Here is a 19,304-nt window from a genome sequence, read left to right as displayed (position 1 = left end):
CTTTGGCTAGTGCAATGTGGTGTTGGCAGGCATAGGAGGAAGAAGCCAGAAGGAGAGCTGGTGTGGGGCCTTGAGGATTTGGGAAGGAGATACTTTTCCCTTTGTTGGGGCAGTATCTGCATTCTCCAGAAAGGTTGAGTGGATTGAAAACGCCTGTTATGGCTGATTAACAGTATTAAGCAGCACTTGCTTCCGGTGAACGTCGCACAATATCTAGAGACCACTGGAAAAACCTTGTGTTCTAATTTCCAGATTTCTATTATAGTTTTTTGCTTTGAAAAGTGTGGGGGAAAAGGTTTCGAGAACACACTAACAGTCGTGTTTCAAATGTAATTGAAGTACTGTTAATCCTAGTGGTAGCCTAGGTTGGGGCTTTTTGGACTTTTTTTGTCGTTCCACCACATAGAATATCAAATGTTATGTGACTGTGATGTTAATGATTGAGTTTAAGAGCTTATCTGCACAGGCACAAAGGAAAGTTAATCTGAATTAACTAAAAGTGTGAATTAATAGTGGATTACTTGGGTTTTCATAATTGTATATTCCAGATCTGAAAAAGAGTTTTTTTTGTGTAGTTCAAAAGCTTGTCTTTCACCAACAAAAGTTAGTTCAATAAAAGATATTACCTCACCCAACTTGTGTCTCTCTCAAAACTAGGCTACTATGTTTTTCCTGCTTTACTCTGTAATACCTTCTAGAACAGTGCTTTACAAAGTCGGGCCACTGCTTGTTCAGGGAAAGCCTCTAGTGGTCTGGGCCGGTTTGTTTACCTGCTGCATCTTCAGGTTCAGCTGATCGCAGCTCCCACTGGCTGCGGTTCACCGCTTCCAGCTAATGGGGGCTGTGGGAAGGGCGGCCAGCACTTCCCTCGACCCACGCCGCTTTCCGCAGCCCCCATTGGCCTGCAGCTGCGAACTGCAGCCAGTGGGAGCTGCGATCGGCCGAATCTGCAGACGCTGCAGATAAATAAACCGGCCTGGACCACCAGAGGCTTTTCCTGAGCAAGTGGCGGACCGGCTTTGAGAAGCACTGTTCTAGAATACTTAGAATTTCTCAAAGTGATGTATTTATTTTTAAAGAAAAATCTAGTTCATATAAAATGAAGTATAAGTGTTGATATACTTCAGGGATTCATTGAAATATTATTCTCCATTTGTTTTCCAGGCACAAAAATTTTAAACCAAGAAGTTCGGGTCAGCAGGGGCAGGCACCACCTGTAGGCCAACAACAACAAGCAGCTCCGAAGCACAAGACAAATGAGAAGCAAGAGAAGGGGGATAAGCCACAAAAACGCCCTTTGACTCCTTTTCACCATCGTGCATCTATTAGTGACGATGTTGCCATGGAGGCAGATTCAGCAAGTCAGAGGCTTGTGATCACAGCACCAGACAGTCAAGTGAGATTTTCAAATATCAGAACTAATAATGATGTAGCAAAGACTCCTCAGATGCATGGCAGTGAAATGGCAAATTCACCTCAACCACCACCACTTAGTCCTCACCCATGTGATGTCGTTGATGAAGGGGTAACTAAAACTCCTTCTACTCCTCAGAGCCAGCATTTCTATCAGATGCCAACACCAGATCCCTTGGTTCCCACAAAAACAATGGAAGACAGGATAGACCCATTGTCTCAGCCTTTTCCACCTCAATTCCCAGAAATTATAGAACCTATAATGTATGTTGGTACTGCAATGAATTTGGAGGAAGATGATGCTAACACCACTTGGAAGTTTTACAAAGTTCCAAAGAAAAAGGATGTGGAATTCTTACCACCACAACTTCCAAGTGATAAATTCAGAGATGATCCAGTAGGACCAACTGGACAGGACAACATAACATCAGTTACAGAGTAGGTACTTTTTTAAAGCACTCAACAATGTAACTCACTATAAAATTGCCAAACAAGAGTCTTTTTTAAACCAGACTAGTATGTCATTTCTTTAATACAGTATATGGTATTTGAACTGCAGTCTCATTCAAAATGTCAATGATTTTTATGAAAGGACATTTGAGTTTCACAGTAACCCTTTAGGAACTCCATTCATGCAATAGAGAGAGCATTCATTTGTCTGAGTTTGGAAAATGTTCATGTCCTTAGAGAAAAAACATTAAAAGTGCATTGTAATAATTTGAGATTCTTTATCACAGAGCTGAATCTCCAAAATGAAAGGTTGGTGTGTGTTTGTAATCAAAAGTCAAGAGTTTTTTTACCATGTGGAAATATGTCATGAAATAGAATTGGTACTGTAAGTTTGTCTGCTGACCTGGAGCCCAAGATATAATGGCCTTAAAGTCACAGCTAACTTTAAACATATGAGTGTGAGTAGTCCCATTGACTTTACTACAGCTACTTGCTTGCATAAAGTTAGGCACATGGGTAAGGACCTTGCTAACTCACGGCTTAAATTAGGAGGAATTGAAGAGCACAGTCAAGGGGTACTGTTCATGTTTCCATCATTAATCTCTCTTCTGCAGATGAATTGTGCCTGTTTGGGACTGTAAAGTGTATTTACCCCTTCCCACCCAGTGGACCCCAAATAGATTCCTAGTTGTCCAGTAGAAGGATTGGTATCTTTCTAACAGACCTTGAGTTTTCTAACAACTTTCAAATCTTAATTAATAGTTCATGATTTAAGAGTCTGAACTGAAACTTGACTTTCCTATTTGGTCAAATTCTCCTTTTAAAACTGGATTGATTATTTTTATAGTTTAGCTGCATGTGATCCAGGCCACTAGAAGGCACATTAGTAAAAATTAGCCTGTTAGACAAAAAGGCATCTGCTGCTTTTAAGTGAACACAGGATAAGAGTTCTGTGGTCATGGTTTCTTCAAGTCTTTGATTCAGGTCCACTGTAAGTCCCATTCTTACACACCCTCCTCTGCCCCCACTTCCACCATATGCATTGTAGAAGGTCTCAGACCGAGAGAATCCTGTAGGTGTGGGAAGGTGCTTGTAGTTCCAGTTTTAATAGATGAATACATAGAAATAGTATATGTTTGTCCATGTGTCTGACTAGCTTTTATATGCTGTAATATATGTTCCTTTGAATACCTGTTTAATTCTCCCTCTTGTTTTGAGCTTTTCAAAAAGAGTCAGTCATTTTCCATATAAATGTGTGCAGGAGCATTTTCAGAGCAACTCCAGCCTGTGTTCTAGCATTGCCTCTTTTTTCATAATGGGCTATCCTTCTGCGTTCTTCTGCCTCTTCCTTTGTGATCAGAAGAACCTAGCACAGAAGAGGAAAACATGTTCTGGATAGTTGGATCTGTCTGTAAGCTAGAATTCTACAGTCAGTTATATTGCAAGTAGGACTGCTTTGATAGTCCTTTCTAGGTGGAGATCCAGACTGGTCCCACTGTTTGTTTGTATAATTAGAAATACTCGGTCAGAGAAGCATGCTGAAGATGGCTTTTGCTCCGTGCTGCTACCTTAACATTAAACTAGTGTTTTATCTAAAATGGTGGAAGTTTTTTGGGGGGGCTAAGAATATTAGTCTCAGGTAGCAACATAGCTGCATTAGCCCATATTACACGTTGCAGGGATATAGAGCAAGAAGCCAGCAATGGAAACTCTCTCTTGTACTGGACAGGGAAATAGCTGAAAGATTTTTAACAGCAGTTCAGCTTGGAAGGTCAGCTCTGCTTCAGATCAGACTTGCTTAGTATTGGGGAATTTTTGTCTGAGGTCATTTGATTCCATTTTCAAAGAAAAAGTGTGAGCCAGAGACTGATTTTTTTCCCCCCCTCTTCTTATATTGTCTTCTGTATATATAAAATAAAGAAGATATCTATAGGTTCATAGAAGATAATTATGATTGGCCTCATTCTGTTAAACTCTAGAAGCTTCGTATACCTTTTTACCTTTGTTTCAAGTGTTTCAGAAGCTGTGGTGAGAAAAAGCAATTGATCTGAGTGACCTTTAGGAAGTATATACTAGGTAGTGTTACTGGGAGCAGAAGAGGAGTCAGTCATGCTGCCTGGAAGACATCAGTTTTTAAGAGGGGCCACACCTACTGTAAAATATCTGGAATCTGCTTGTTGGCCTGGTTGTTGAGGTCAAGGGACTGTTCAATTATCGCTGTTGCAGTGCTCCAATCAGTGCTTTTATATTCAATGTGACACTTCTTTTGTGTCTTGCAGAAAAGTGCCTTAATAAAGAGATTGAGGTTATCAGTCAAAGAAAGCTAACTATTAAGATTTCTGTTGTTGGTGCTGATAGCCCGCAAATCTCATGGAAATCCTTATTTTTAAATAATCTTTCTTCAGGGCAGACAAACTTATTTGGATAAGACTCAATCTGGGTTTCTTTTGGAAACTGGTTTTTCAGCCCTCTGTAAAATGATCCTCAACCCACCATAAGTTACCTCCTTGTAGTATTTTAGCACTGTAAGAAAGCTTGAGCTATATGGGTTTTTTAAAGAAACACTGTGTTCAGTTCCAAATAGATAAAAGGGTACAGATTCTTTCAGATTTTATAAATTGGTTTAGAAGTTTAGCTGTAGTGAGATTTTTATTGTTTTGCCCAAAATGTTAATTTGAGTCTGTCTGCAGCTCACTTCCTCACTTCTTCTGCCTCACCTCCCCCTTAAGACTTCCATAGTTTTGATAAATTATGGATTGAGTTAGAGGCAATAGCTTTTAGTTTTAAAGTTAATTTGATTGAGTCAATAATAGCATCTCTGCTCTTTATATATTAAACTAGTCTTCTGGATATATTTACATACTCTTATGCCAGTTTTTCTTTTGTGGACCTGCTTCTTTCAGAAACACTCCTAGATTGATATAAGAATGCTGCAGAAAGAGAAATGTTTCCTTCCTGTAAACTCAGTAGCTACAGGTTCATGTAGCAGCAGAAACTGACCCTAGAAAGTATTGATGACTTTCACAGTAGAGAAGTGTGTTTGAGGAACAGCCCTGTTGATTGTGTATTATTTCCAGTATGAACCATATTCTTCCAGTGTTTACTACTATGTGAAGTGTTAACTTGATGGAAATGTACTAATTTCTTGATGTGCAATCCTACAAGCATTTTGTCTTTGGCTTGCTAAAAAAGGGTAGGTATTAGAACTTACGGAAGGAAATATTGCCAGGAAATAAACCATCAAAAGGACTTAAACTAATCTTCTTAAAACTTTTTTTTTAATTCTAATTGTTGTACTCATATAAATAAAATACAGGGCTTGAAAACTTACTCACCACTTTGTAGGGAGCTTCTTCTGGTGAAAAAAGGTACCTGATCCATCCATGTCAGCAAAATTTAAGCGTGTGTGTGTGTGTGTGTATAAAATTTCAAATTGTAGCCTATATAGTTGAAAAGAAAACCTTCCAAATGTGAACTGCATGCAAACAATTGCTGTTTTCTTTGCTGAGATGGTAAATACAGTAACTCCTCACTTAATGTTGTAGTTAGTTACGTTCCTGAAAAATGTAACTTTTTAAGCAAAATGATGTTAAGCGAATCCAATTACCCCATAAGAATTTAATGTAAATGAGGAGGTTAGGTTCCAGGGAAATTTTTCTCACCAGATAAGACACCCCCCCCTCCCCACTATATGTTTTAAACAGTTTAACAGTTTAATACTGGTACACAGTGATGATGATTGTGAAGCTTGGTTGAGGTGGAGGAGTCAGAGGGTGGGATATATCCCTTACTGCTAAATAATGAACTAGCAATTGGTTGAGCCCTCAAGGTTAACCCTCTCACTCTGCAAGGCAGCAGGAATGGAGGGAGATATGTGCATTTCCCTTAAGTACAATGCCTTGTTAATTAGATCTGCTTGCTGAGACCACAGATGCTACAAGCTCCCTCTGTCCTGAGCCCTGCTCTATGGAAGATGGGGTAAGTGGGGTGTAGGGGGGAGGGGGACACTCTGACATTAGCTCCCCTCTTCCTCAATTCCCCCCCCCCCCCCCCGCACAGCAAGCAGGAGTCTCGGGGAGCAGCTCCAAGGCAGAGGGCAGGAGCAGCACATGGCAGTGGGGCGGGAGGGACACAGCTGAACTGCAGGCAGCTGCTGCACAGGGAACTTAGGGGAACAGGGAGCTGATAGGAGGCTGCCGGTCCATTCTGGTTCCACGCCCCCACCAGCTAGCTGCAACAGACCGCTCTTCCTGCAAGCAGTAGACAAAGCAGTTGGCTGCCAAATGTCATTAGAAGGGAGCATTACACAACTTTAAATGAGCGTGTTCCCTAATTGATCAGCAATGTAACAAGGAAAGTTAACCCTGACAGCTTTTAAGTGAGGAGTTACTGTAGCCAGTTTAAGTCTGCTGCTTATAGCTTTCTACCACAGCAGCAGAATGAAACTAAGACTGTCAGTTTCACTGGCTATTCACACCCTTTGTGTAATAGTCAAACTGACAACTGTCATAACTATTTTGCTGTTTTGAAATGCTGAGAGCAGCAGCAGAGCTCCTGGAGCTTTTCTTCTCTCTATCTTTTATACTGGCCTTTGGCTGATAGTTTTAGTTTTCCAGCTAGTAGGGTCTGGTAATTCTTTCAAGACAGTGTGTGTGTGTAGTGTTACACCATTCAATTATCAGTTTCTTCCACCCTTCCAGACAGTAAAGAAATATATATTCTAATTCAAGGTTTACTCTTGTCAGAGTAAGAAATTTCATCTTTCCTTTTTTATAGCCTCTAGTTTAACGACTTATTGACTATAATTATTCCAGAATAGCTTGCTACTATATATTTTTTCCCTCTGGATAATTAAAAAAGAAAGCAAATACTTAAAATCTTTTCTTCTAGCTGTTTGTCTTGTAACTCAAATTGCTTGTTTCTAACGAGTTAGTTTTCCAAGTCTTTTTGTTGTGTTAGTTTATATAGGATGTTGGAAAAGGGAAAAGCGCTCCAGCTGTGTCAAGCGTTGCTCCAATTGTAAATGCCAGCTGTCTGACGTACAATCACAGCAAGTTCATTGCCTGCCTGGGGATAATCCTGGAGATACAAGATCTGATCAAGCATATCATCGTTGCCTGAGAAGGATGGGTTGAAGTCCCTGTTAGCTGTAAGATGCTGCACAGAAGCTATTCTAAATAATGCCAGGGTTATGGGATTGAGAGTCAGGTTGGACTGCGCTCTATTTCAAAATGGTCTTGATTGGATGCAAAAGCATAACTTAGCAATTTTCTTTCAGTCTACTGTTAGTCTTATGCTGAGAAGATGTTTAAGGTGCTGAGGAAAGCCTGAGAGTGTCAATGTGTCTTCTCAGGTACAGAGGTTGAGGTAGTTCCTCCCTTAAATAAATGTAATTTCTGAAATGGCTTGTGCTATCCTCTACTCATTTCTGTAGACCTCTTTGTGGTGTCTCACAAATTTATCCTCCTATTCCACACTCCAATTACTCTTAGCCTAGGCTATCAAAACAGGCAATGGTAGTTGTGGTGTCTCTTTGGCGTCTCTTATGTGATAGCATTGATTGAAAAATGGGAAGAACAGAAGTGCATTGAAGATTTTTATAGATGGGGCTGTGATTTTGCTCTGAAACTTAAGTACCATGAATATCCTTGTCAGCTCATACGCCATTTGAGCATATGGCATGAATGAATTCAGCAACAAGGCATATCATCGTGCAGCTGGGACTTAATAGAGGTTTATGCAAACCTGTTCTTGAAGATGCACCCACTTTTCGCACTGGCCATTATATTGAGTTTTGGAGAAGAAACAACTTTCAAGCAGAAAAGGTATCTGAGTCTGGCGCAGACATAATAATACAGCTACATTGGTATTGAGGTTATTGGTACTTTCCTGCCGTTTGAAGGTTGTATTTTGCTCACATCCTCTCCTGTCTTGGTGAATGGTTGCCAGATTAAGTTGGTCACCTGTTTTGGGGCAGACAGTGCAAAGAAGGGGATGTGTGTATAACCATACTATAGATTTGTTTGTTTTCTACTTTTTTCTACTTTTTTTTTTTTTTTAAGTTCAAGATAGAAGTTTTCTATGCTCATAAATTTCAATTTCTGAGGTTAGGCTTATTTACTCTCTGTCTTCAGGAATATGAATTTCATAGGTCTAACTGTTTGTTGTGCCAGCAAAAAAAAATTGCTGATAATGTCACTACTGTGTATAAATGCAATAGAATGTTGAACATTTTAATGTTTACTGAGCTACTCCTATCACAAATTTAGTTGCTTTATCTACATGCTTTGTAAGCTCCATTATCATTTAAACTAATAACCCAGTGGTACATGCATGCTGTAAGAGTCTTCTCTTTTTTGAATACCTAAATGTCTTCATAAAACAAGCAAAGACTAGCCATCTGTGACTGTTTGCGTACAGTAATTGCATCTGATACTCTTCAGATCCAACCATGTCCCGAAGAGAGTTTAAATTCCCAATTCTCTGTGTGATTTTGAGTGAAATGCTCAGGAACTTTAGACTCTAATAAAAACATACAGTTTTGCTAAACCAATTTAGTGAATTACTCTGATAATTTCATCTTGGTCATTGTTAGTAGACTGCAGTTCAGCATATGCTACTGTAGTTGGTTTGGTAATTTTGTACTTGTTCAAGAAATGGCAAACATTTAATCTGCTGTGAGACTTTGAACCATCTCTCATTTTTTGTCTGAGTTAAGGTTTCTGGAAAGGACAATGAAGAAATTATGCTGGCTGCAGTACTGTGTATGTCTTGGTCATAAAAAGACTTTAAGTTGTGCAAGTGATTGCTTAACCCTTCTCCCAGAAATCTTTTAAGAGAACCTGTGTTAACTAAAAAGTTCTTTGGAATTGTATAAAAGCAGATGATATTTCATACTTTAACCTAGGCAATAGATGGTTGATACAGCTTTGTAATTGTATTTTTCTTCTGTGCAGATTAATGGTGCAGTGCAGGAAGCCTTTAAAGGTTTCAGATGAACTGGTGCAGCAATATCAGAGTAAAAACCAATACCTAGTAGCAGTAGTGTCTGAAGCTGACCAAGAACCTGAAATTGATCCTTATGCATTTGTTGATGGTGACGTGGAATTCCTTTTTCCTGATAACAAAAAGGATAGGCAAAACAGTGAAAGAGAAGCTGGGAGAAAACACAAGGTGAGTAAAGGAATGANTTTTTTTTTTTTTTTTAAGTTCAAGATAGAAGTTTTCTATGCTCATAAATTTCAATTTCTGAGGTTAGGCTTATTTACTCTCTGTCTTCAGGAATATGAATTTCATAGGTCTAACTGTTTGTTGTGCCAGCAAAAAAAAATTGCTGATAATGTCACTACTGTGTATAAATGCAATAGAATGTTGAACATTTTAATGTTTACTGAGCTACTCCTATCACAAATTTAGTTGCTTTATCTACATGCTTTGTAAGCTCCATTATCATTTAAACTAATAACCCAGTGGTACATGCATGCTGTAAGAGTCTTCTCTTTTTTGAATACCTAAATGTCTTCATAAAACAAGCAAAGACTAGCCATCTGTGACTGTTTGCGTACAGTAATTGCATCTGATACTCTTCAGATCCAACCATGTCCCGAAGAGAGTTTAAATTCCCAATTCTCTGTGTGATTTTGAGTGAAATGCTCAGGAACTTTAGACTCTAATAAAAACATACAGTTTTGCTAAACCAATTTAGTGAATTACTCTGATAATTTCATCTTGGTCATTGTTAGTAGACTGCAGTTCAGCATATGCTACTGTAGTTGGTTTGGTAATTTTGTACTTGTTCAAGAAATGGCAAACATTTAATCTGCTGTGAGACTTTGAACCATCTCTCATTTTTTGTCTGAGTTAAGGTTTCTGGAAAGGACAATGAAGAAATTATGCTGGCTGCAGTACTGTGTATGTCTTGGTCATAAAAAGACTTTAAGTTGTGCAAGTGATTGCTTAACCCTTCTCCCAGAAATCTTTTAAGAGAACCTGTGTTAACTAAAAAGTTCTTTGGAATTGTATAAAAGCAGATGATATTTCATACTTTAACCTAGGCAATAGATGGTTGATACAGCTTTGTAATTGTATTTTTCTTCTGTGCAGATTAATGGTGCAGTGCAGGAAGCCTTTAAAGGTTTCAGATGAACTGGTGCAGCAATATCAGAGTAAAAACCAATACCTAGTAGCAGTAGTGTCTGAAGCTGACCAAGAACCTGAAATTGATCCTTATGCATTTGTTGATGGTGACGTGGAATTCCTTTTTCCTGATAACAAAAAGGATAGGCAAAACAGTGAAAGAGAAGCTGGGAGAAAACACAAGGTGAGTAAAGGAATGATGGCATAAATCAATAATTGGAGAAAACAAATTGCTTTAATTTTAATAATGAAATGGTTCTGAAACTATGCTGAGCATTGATGGTAGTATATAATTTTTCTCTAGCAAATCCTTTATCATTAAAAATGCTTGCATTCAAGCAGAAATGATCAGTAAAAGTACACAGCACAGAAAAAACCCTGATTTTGTAAGTTTTGCTTTTGAAGTAAAGATTGAATGGCTTATAGGACTGCTTATTTACCTGAACACATTTTAATACTGTAATAGTTTATTAACTACATTGGTATCTGTCCTGTGTCTTTTGGTATTAATTATGCAAGAAGATAGAACTATATTATATAGTATTGGTACTTTTTATAATATTTTCAATACTTTATGTGCAATAGATTTAAAAAGAACTATTTGGGAAGTTTTAACAAGGTTACAGGTTCTTGCCATGTAAGGATTATTGTATTTACAACAGTGAGCTTTTGTTTCGATAAAAATACAGTAATATAGATGGTGGGTTTTTTTTTTTTAAACACAAAACAATTCCTCCTTTTTGCAGGCTGAAGATGGGACCTCTAATGTTACAGTTTTATCCCATGAAGGAGAAGACGCTATGTCACTGTTTAGTCCTTCTGTCAAGCAAGGTAAAGATGTTTGTTTCAAAATGCAACATATTAATGACTTACGGAATGGATAACAATTCAGAGCAGTTCTTAGTAACATCTCATGCAACTTTCAAAGTGTATTTATATCTTTTTTTTCAAAATTCAGTAACTTTCAGTACTGAACCTTGCAAAAATACCTTGGATATAAAATTTTAAAATAAGTTAGTAAAAAGTGAAGGAGCCTCACTTACGCATATGCTAGCTCAGTAAGAGCTCATAGCATCTGGGTTTCTCCAGTTGAATAGTATTTAAAAAGAAATAAATACCCAATTTAAATAAATGGCGAGCATAAAATGTTCATATTCTTTATAGATGCACAACGCATTGCTGCTCACGCTCGCACTGCATCAACTAGCCTGTTTCATGAAACAGACCTGGTAGTCTCTTATACTGACCTTGACAATCTCTTCAACTCTGATGAAGATGAACTAACAGTAAGTGGTTTGTAAAAGTAAAATCAGCTGCTAGATAAAAATTGTTCAGACTTGTACATTTTGTGGCGGAGAAATTAAAAAAAAAAAAAAAAAAATTTAGTGTACTTTTAAAATACATTTTTCCCTGGTGACTGACTGGTATATAATAAGTCTATTATATAATATAAAAGTATAATATATAATAAGACTTTTGACTGACTTTCACTTTACATCCTTATTGGGCAATGAGAATGCACTTGCCTTTGACATAGAGCTAAACCTATCACATTATAATTATTACCAGTGCTATATTCGTATTACAGCCCAGACTCTACTTGTTTAGCCAACATACCCACTTATATAATTTTTTTAAAAATATTTAAAACAATGAAAAATTTGGGAAATTTTAAAGTGGGGCTTTCTTCTATCAAATCATTTCAGTGTAGCTGTTAATATCTTGGAATAATTTTATTGCAGTCTCAGGTGGCACTTGAATCTTTTAAAGAGAAATCACACCCCTATTTGACATGTACTAATACAAAGTCTTTGTGTAGACTAGATCTCAGTAACCTCTAAAAGCATTTGAAACTAGTACAAGCTTTATCTTGAACTGGAAAGTGCTTTGTAACATTTTTGTGGGGAGGGAAAAAATGTTGCTTGTCTGAGAACATGAATGCATTTGAGAAAATCTCTTGAAAATAAAGGTTCATAATGAAAAGTGAAGATGGCTATTAACTATGTATTAGGAGCATAAAGATGTAAGCAGCTGGTTAAATATATCACTTCTCAAACAAGCGTTTCAGCATAGTCCTGTTTGTTGTGTGTGTGTTTTTTTTTTTTTTTAATTACATGTAAATGTTACAATTAGGAAGACTTTTTAACTGGCACTTTTCATTATTTTCTTGGCAAAAATAAGGAAATATAGTGCATTTTCTTGTTAAGTGCTTGCCTCTTACTATTGGGTCAATGCTCTTGTTCTTTTAACAAATGAAATACTAGACTATGATTCCTTAAGTAAGATTTAAGTTCAAACAGTAGGCATTCAATAAGAGCGGGGGATTTTATTTTTCAAGCTTGAGGTATTATGATTAGATTGTACTGTTTACTGTTCAGTTTTGTTTACAGCTAGTTAAAATGGTTCAGATGGGAATTTTAATTTTTTTTCTTTTATAGCCTGGTTCTAAAAGAACAGTGAATGGCTCAGATGACAAATCCAATTGCAAAGAGTCAAAAGCAGGAAATTTGGACCCATTGTCGTGCATAAGTAAGTCCTCCTCCCCATTTTCTCCCTTAATTAGGTTACTAATATCAGAAATGGCACATTTAAATTATATGTTGTTTACAGTTGCAAATTTAAGTTTTGAAATTTGTATAAGATAACTGAAAGAAATATATGATAAACAGATGTGTTCCTGTAGTATACTCTGAAGTACATTTTTAATTTGAAACAGGTACTGCAGATCTTCATAAAATGTATCCAACACCACCATCGTTGGAACAACATATTATGGGGTTTTCACCAATGAATATGAACAATAAGGAATATGGGAATATGGACGCTACACTTGGAGGAACTATACTTGAAGGGAATAGCTCTAGTGTAGGCATTCAGTTTAGAATTGAAGTAGATGAGGGATTCTGCAGTCCAAAACCTTCTGAAATCAAGGTAAGCAATGTTGCGTAACTTTGATAAAATGCCTTTTCCAAATTCAAGCAATAAATGGAATATTTCTAGAATTCTCACCATATTTCCTATATTACTAATTGTTGATTACATGACATAGAAGTAGATGAAGTATCTTGTTAAGTGAAACCCATTATTTCACTTCTGAAATATACTGAATTACTGTGAGCTCTTCTTTTGTTTAGTCACTAGTAAACTAAAGAAATATATTAAAATTATAAGCTCTGGCCTTTGTGTGTATGTCAGTCAGCATGTAATCAGTTGCAGTACCAGTGCTGTATGTACTTCTTTAATTGTAAAAATGTAAATTGCATGGACTAGGTGTAGAATAATATCAAATTAGTAACAAGTTTTTAATTGATTACTTTAATCTTAGTAGCGTTTTTGTTGCCGGATTTATATAATCGACTGTATTTACTGGTTAGTGTTTTTTCTTTTGTTAATTTCTAGGATTATTCCTACGTCTATAAGCCTGAGAATAGTCAGGCTTTTGTGGGGTGTTCCACGTTTGCCCCACTAAAGACTCTCCCCAGCCAATGTCTCCCTCCTGTCAAGCTGCCAGAGGACTGCATTTACCGTCAGAGTTGGACTGTTGGAAAACTGGAGTTACTTCCTCCAGGACCCACCATGCCATTCATCAAAGAGGGGTATGCTTTTGTGCCAGTGAATGATGAATAGATTTTCATTATTTTTTAAAAAGTTGTATAAAACTATCAAAATTAGCCACATTTTAGAATATTTTGAAATGAAATGAATAGTTTTTTCCATTTAGAAAGTATAGTGAAAAACATTTAAAAACACTCGTTAAATTACTGATAAACTAAAGTAAAATTGACTAAAAACTGTATCTAAATAGAGAAAATTCCTCTTTTAAAATAGCTACTTTACTATGTAAATTTTATTCATGTTTCATTAAAGGGTTTCTTAGGGAAACCTGATGGTATAAATCTAATTGTAATAAGCAATGAAGATTGCAACAATTGAATTAAATACAAGCCTGGGACTCCATGTTCTTTTGGCAGTATCATAGTTACTACAAGGGCTTAGCAGGTGCTCTTCTTGCTGTTTCCTAGAATTCAATTCTTAATCAGTATCAGCTTTTCTACTGATGGGCAGGCCATTTATTTATTTAGTTAGTTTTTTAAAAACGTTCCATTCCCATGTTCATTTCTTTGTTCTTTACAATTAGAAACCAGTGCTTGATGTGACATCTGCTGGTGATGACAGGGGATATGTCTGCACTGCAATTAAAAACCATCAGCTGGCCCGTGCTAGCTGGCTCAGGCTGGGGCTCTGGGACCTTGCACATTGGGTAGGTCCCTGGGCTCAAGTTGCAGCCCAAGTCCAAACATCTACGCCACAATTAAACAGCCCCTTAGCCTGAGCCCCATGAACCTAAGTCACCTGGCATGGCGAGCCATGGGTGTCTAGGTGCAGTGTAGATATAGCCTTAGTAGCAGTAGTTGTGCGTTCAGGACCGACTGGTTGATTAGAAAACATGTTTTATTTCTCTCCTCCTTGAGGAATATTTATTCTGCTGTGCACCTTCTGCAGGTGGATTAGGAGATGTGGGCTATATATTTATAAGGCGGTTGTTGGTTCACAAACTATAATTTAAACCACGGCATGAGTACAACGGGCTGCTTCTATTTGGGTCAGATCTGTGTAGAAACAATGTTTTCAGGTCTCATTAGCCTGATAAGTCTTTGGAGATGTTTCAGTGACTAGGAAGGAAAGTTTGAAAGTTTTCCAAGTGATACTTCCCTCATTGATCCAGCAGAGTTTGCTGCTGGTAAAGCCAGTGTATTGTCTTAGTGATACATGTCACCATATTGTTTAATATTAATGAAGAGTGAAAAGTCATTTAGAACAAATAGGCCCAAACATTTTTATTTTGATTGCACTTTTTGCACTAATATTTACTACCTTTTTGTTTTAAAATGTGAATCTGAACAGTGTTTACTTGAAATTTGATATTCTTGTATTTCCAAAAACATACTTCATTTAAAAATATTTTCTTTATTGCTTTTCTTAGTGATGGAAGCACTATGGATCAAGAGTATGGCCCTGCCTACACACCACAAACTCATACTCCATTTGGGATGCCGCCCAGTAGTGCACCTCCTAGCAATAGTGGAGCAGGAATTCTCCCATCTCCTTCCACTCCTCGGTTCCCAACTCCTAGAACACCAAGGACACCTCGTACCCCTCGTGGAGCTGGTGGACCTGCCAGTGCTCAAGGTTCAGTCAAATATGAAAATTCTGATTTGTATTCACCAGCGTCCACACCATCAACATGTAGACCACTAAATTCAGTTGAACCTGCAACTGTACCATCCATCCCTGAGGCACACAGTCTTTATGTGAATCTCATCCTTTCAGAGTCAGTAATGAATCTGTTCAAAGACTGTAACTTTGATAGCTGCTGCATCTGTGTCTGCAACATGAACATCAAAGGTGCTGATGTTGGAGTTTACATTCCAGATCCAACACAAGAGGCTCAATATAGGTGTACCTGTGGCTTCAGTGCTGTCATGAATAGAAAGTTTGGCAACAACTCTGGATTGTTTCTTGAAGATGAATTGGATATCCTCGGGCGTAATACAGAGTGTGGCAAAGAAGCAGAGAAACGTTTTGAAGCTCTTAGAGCTACTTCTGTTGAGCGAGGACTGAAAGAACCTGAGAAATTGCCTGATGAGTTGATGCTGTTGCTGCAAGATCAGTGCACCAACTTGTTTTCACCATTTGGAGCAGCAGATCAAGATCCTGTAGCCAGATTTGGTGCAGTTAACAACCTGGTACGTGTAGAAGAAAGGGATTGTTGCAATGACTGCTCCTTAGCATTAGAACATGGGCGCCAGTTCATGGACAATATGTCAGGAGGAAAAGTTGATGAAGCACTTGTGAAAAGTACTTGCTTGCATCACTGGTCAAAAAGAAATGGTAAATATACTTGTTTTTCTCTGCAAATCTGTTTCTTGTCTTGCTTCTAAGCATCTGATAGCATGAAGAGTAGGAGGAGTTAAGATTGCCTATTGACTTATTTCCATTACATATACACTTGAGTGAATTCCCATTGCTGCTTTGTTCCTAGCCTCTGGCCTTTTAGGTACTAAATCAATATACTAACTAGGTTTTCTTTGCCATGTGGCTTTGAAATATTGCGCAAGCCCATAGTCTGGGTGTCCCACAGTGTCGGCGTTTTATATAGTGTAGTCTTTTCTTTGGTATTCTGTGAACTTACCTATGAAGTACTGAGCAGAATCTTCGGAAATCTAGGTAATACTGAGCAGTTGTTGCAGTATTAATACTGCCTCTGCTTGGAATGTGCAGTATCTGTGATTCATTGGAATCTGAAGGTTTTTTTAGGTAAATGTGGGATACATATGATGGATACTTTACAGATTCTGGGCATTAAATTTCTGTAGAAATTGAATGAAATAAATAACAAGGAAATATGGTATTTTAATCTCACTTTTGAAGGGGAAGAGAGGGAGGTGAGACGCTTCTGAAGTTAAAGTAACGTAGGAGAATTTGGATTTGCAAAAATTAAATGGCATCTGTAAAGAATCAGACAATTGCTCTCTAAAAAGCATTCACTTCTATCTGCAGTGGTAAAAAATCTAACCTTTTTTATTTTGCATCTTTATTGTTCATTTCTAGTGTCATGATTAATAATCATAAATAAATTTGAGGTCTGCTTATACTTGGAGGTCACAATATCACAACATTTCTGCCTATTTTGAACACGTAAATCCTATACTCTGTTTCTCTATGGCACAGACATTTTTGTTTTGCTTTCTGTGCAGCTTGAATTTTGAAAAACTTGCATATGCTAGAGACCCTCGTGACCCTTCCTACAGAAATTATTTTTAATGAAAGCTCGGTTTTGTTTCAGCCCATTCACACATCCTAATCTGCATGCTGCCATTGGTCAGTAACAAAACTGTTAATATGTGGTGCTGCTGTCATTTCTGCTGCCTACTTCTTTTATAAACCCTTAACACTAATAATGTTGAAAATTCAGTAACAAACTTGGTGTCTGTTGTGAAATACATATTTTCTTAAAACAATGCAGCTTTTATATAATATATCATGAGGCTTTTTCTAAAAGTAGATCTCATGTTAATCCACTGTCTCATGGACCACTTCTCCTCACATTCATAATCACAGACCCACCTCTTCTTCCATTAATGATCTTGCAACGTCTTTGTGGTGACTACAGCAATTTTTCACATAGAAAAGTGATATTCTGGCAATATTGAATGCAGTTCAAAGTAGCTAGCAAGGAGGAAGACAGCCAACTTTCTACAGACCACCACCAGGTGCTGTGTGATCACTGGCGGTTCAATTTTGGAAAGCTTTCCTGTAGATAAATCAAAATATTTTTGAGGCACATAATAATAATGAGGCTTGTGTTCTTTTGGAAAATATTGATAAAGGGGAAGGGGGTGAGACATTTCACTAAAAGGAGGCTACAAAATTCTAACCCTCATCTTAAAAGCTTTAGGGTTTTTTTTTTTTTTTTTAATTCTTAAACTGTGCATATTAGAATGTCACAGACAGCTAATAAGTGTGACAAATTTGGCTAAATAATGAATACTGTTTACAGGATTTCCCCCAAGACTTTGTGAAAGCAGTGATGGTTGGCATTCCCTCTAAACATCTGTGTGGCAGGAGAAGTACTGATATTTTGAATACTTTAACAATTGAGTTATAGGTGTGTTTTTTAGTTTTATGGTTTATACAAAGATAGAAGATGGAGAGCTGAAGTTTTCAAGGAAGGGACTATTGTACAGACTGGAAAATCAAAGCATAGTGGAACTGCTACTGTGATTCTAATTGCTATCACTTAACTATGGGAAAGACTTGAAGATAATAGTCTGGCTTACATGAACAGAATATGTTTCAAGAAAGTGACTTTTTGTTTAAACGCCCAAATTCACCTAAACTTAGGACCTTTTAACTCTTTGAAGTTTTTTCTTAGATAATTTTATTTAAGCTGTGACTACATTTTTGTTCTATTTCAGTTGTGGATGTGAGCATGCAGTGTTCACAGGACATCCTTCGCATGCTTCTGTCACTCCAGCCAGTTCTTCAGGATGCTATTCAGAAAAAGCGAATAGTCCGATCTTGGGGTGTGCAGGGCCCCCTCACATGGCAGCAGTTTCACAAAATGGCTGGCCGAGGCTCTTATGGTAAACTACTTGTATAGATTCTCATTGGTTAATTTGTCCTTGGTATAGGTTACCAAACCTGAATGTTCTAGATGTGATTCAACCAAAAGAGATTTAAAATAGGGAGAACCATTGGTTAGAGGTATTATTTCCTTTACAACACACAGAAAATATTTACCTTTCTAATATACAAGGAATGGTTTTAAAATATCAATATATCTGAATTCACTCAGTTGCTTTTAATTGTAAAGTTTATGAATGAAGGATTACATGAAGTTATTGTTTAAAGTGATGATGAGATTGGAGCTGGAATGAACAGTTGACATTAAGAAACCAGAATGTTTAAAGTAATTGTGTGTGTTTTTTAAATCGCACTGAATCTTATCAATAGCGGTAGAGTTATGGACTGGAAGTCAGAAATACAAACGCACAGAACAGCTTTGCTTTGAAATCCATATGTACAGAGATACTATATATGTTAAGTGTTCAATCCAGTATCTTAGTTCTGGTGGTTTTATTAATATCCTTTGCATATTGGCATGTTACTGTGATACATCATTCAGACAGTACTGTATTCATTAATAAGAAAGAGGGATGGCCTTTTATCAAGAGACTTTTTTGATGTTTATAATAGATATGTGCATTGCACCCCTGTCCTCTTTCTCCCATTCTCTCTGACTGGTGCACACACCATTGTTGCATCATATCTTAATTAGATTCTAAACTGTTTGAGGTGAGGGCTGCTTTTAACGGTTTCTAGAATGCCTTGCTGGATGGAAGACTGCTCCTGATAAGGTCCTCTATTATCTACTGTAATCAGGGTGGATTGATTTAAAATCAAAGTGATTTAAATAACAAATTTTAATTACGATATAAGTGGCAAGCAGGAACCTCTGATTAAAGTTAGTGATTTTAATCTTGTTTTGCATTTGTACTTTCATAAAGAAAAATTGATTCTCAGTGGTTGGTAACCATTAAAACATATTGATTTGCAACTAAATATAGCTTTTATGCTAAATTGGTAGTACTTTTTCTAATTAGGAGAATACATTATATTTGTACACATTTATTTAAGCAATTATATAACTTAATGTATATAAGGATTCTAAAATTTTATATTTTTATTGTTAGAAAATGGGTGGATTGATATTTACTAGATTTTTTTTTTAACTTTTGATT

At 37.1% G+C, this 19,304-nt stretch overlaps 1 protein-coding gene across 1 annotated transcript in view; it reads left to right on the top strand.

Moving 5' to 3' along the window:
• MED13 (mediator complex subunit 13) overlaps positions 1–19,304 on the top strand; it is an 86,927-nt gene that overhangs the window by 53,120 nt on the left and 14,503 nt on the right. The window contains 9 exon segments of the mRNA XM_075074046.1: positions 1,165–1,851; positions 8,820–9,036; positions 10,746–10,830; positions 11,164–11,285; positions 12,438–12,528; positions 12,716–12,930; positions 13,399–13,595; positions 14,984–15,891; positions 17,979–18,146. Coding sequence (XP_074930147.1) covers positions 1,165–1,851; positions 8,820–9,036; positions 10,746–10,830; positions 11,164–11,285; positions 12,438–12,528; positions 12,716–12,930; positions 13,399–13,595; positions 14,984–15,891; positions 17,979–18,146 — 2,690 coding nt within the window.

This window comes from Chelonoidis abingdonii, chromosome 20 (assembly GCF_003597395.2).
Source record: "Chelonoidis abingdonii isolate Lonesome George chromosome 20, CheloAbing_2.0, whole genome shotgun sequence".
Taxonomy (NCBI): domain Eukaryota; kingdom Metazoa; phylum Chordata; order Testudines; family Testudinidae; genus Chelonoidis; species Chelonoidis abingdonii.
The sequence above is the reverse complement of the archived record's forward strand: the minus strand, read 5'-3'. Positions and strand labels throughout refer to the sequence as shown.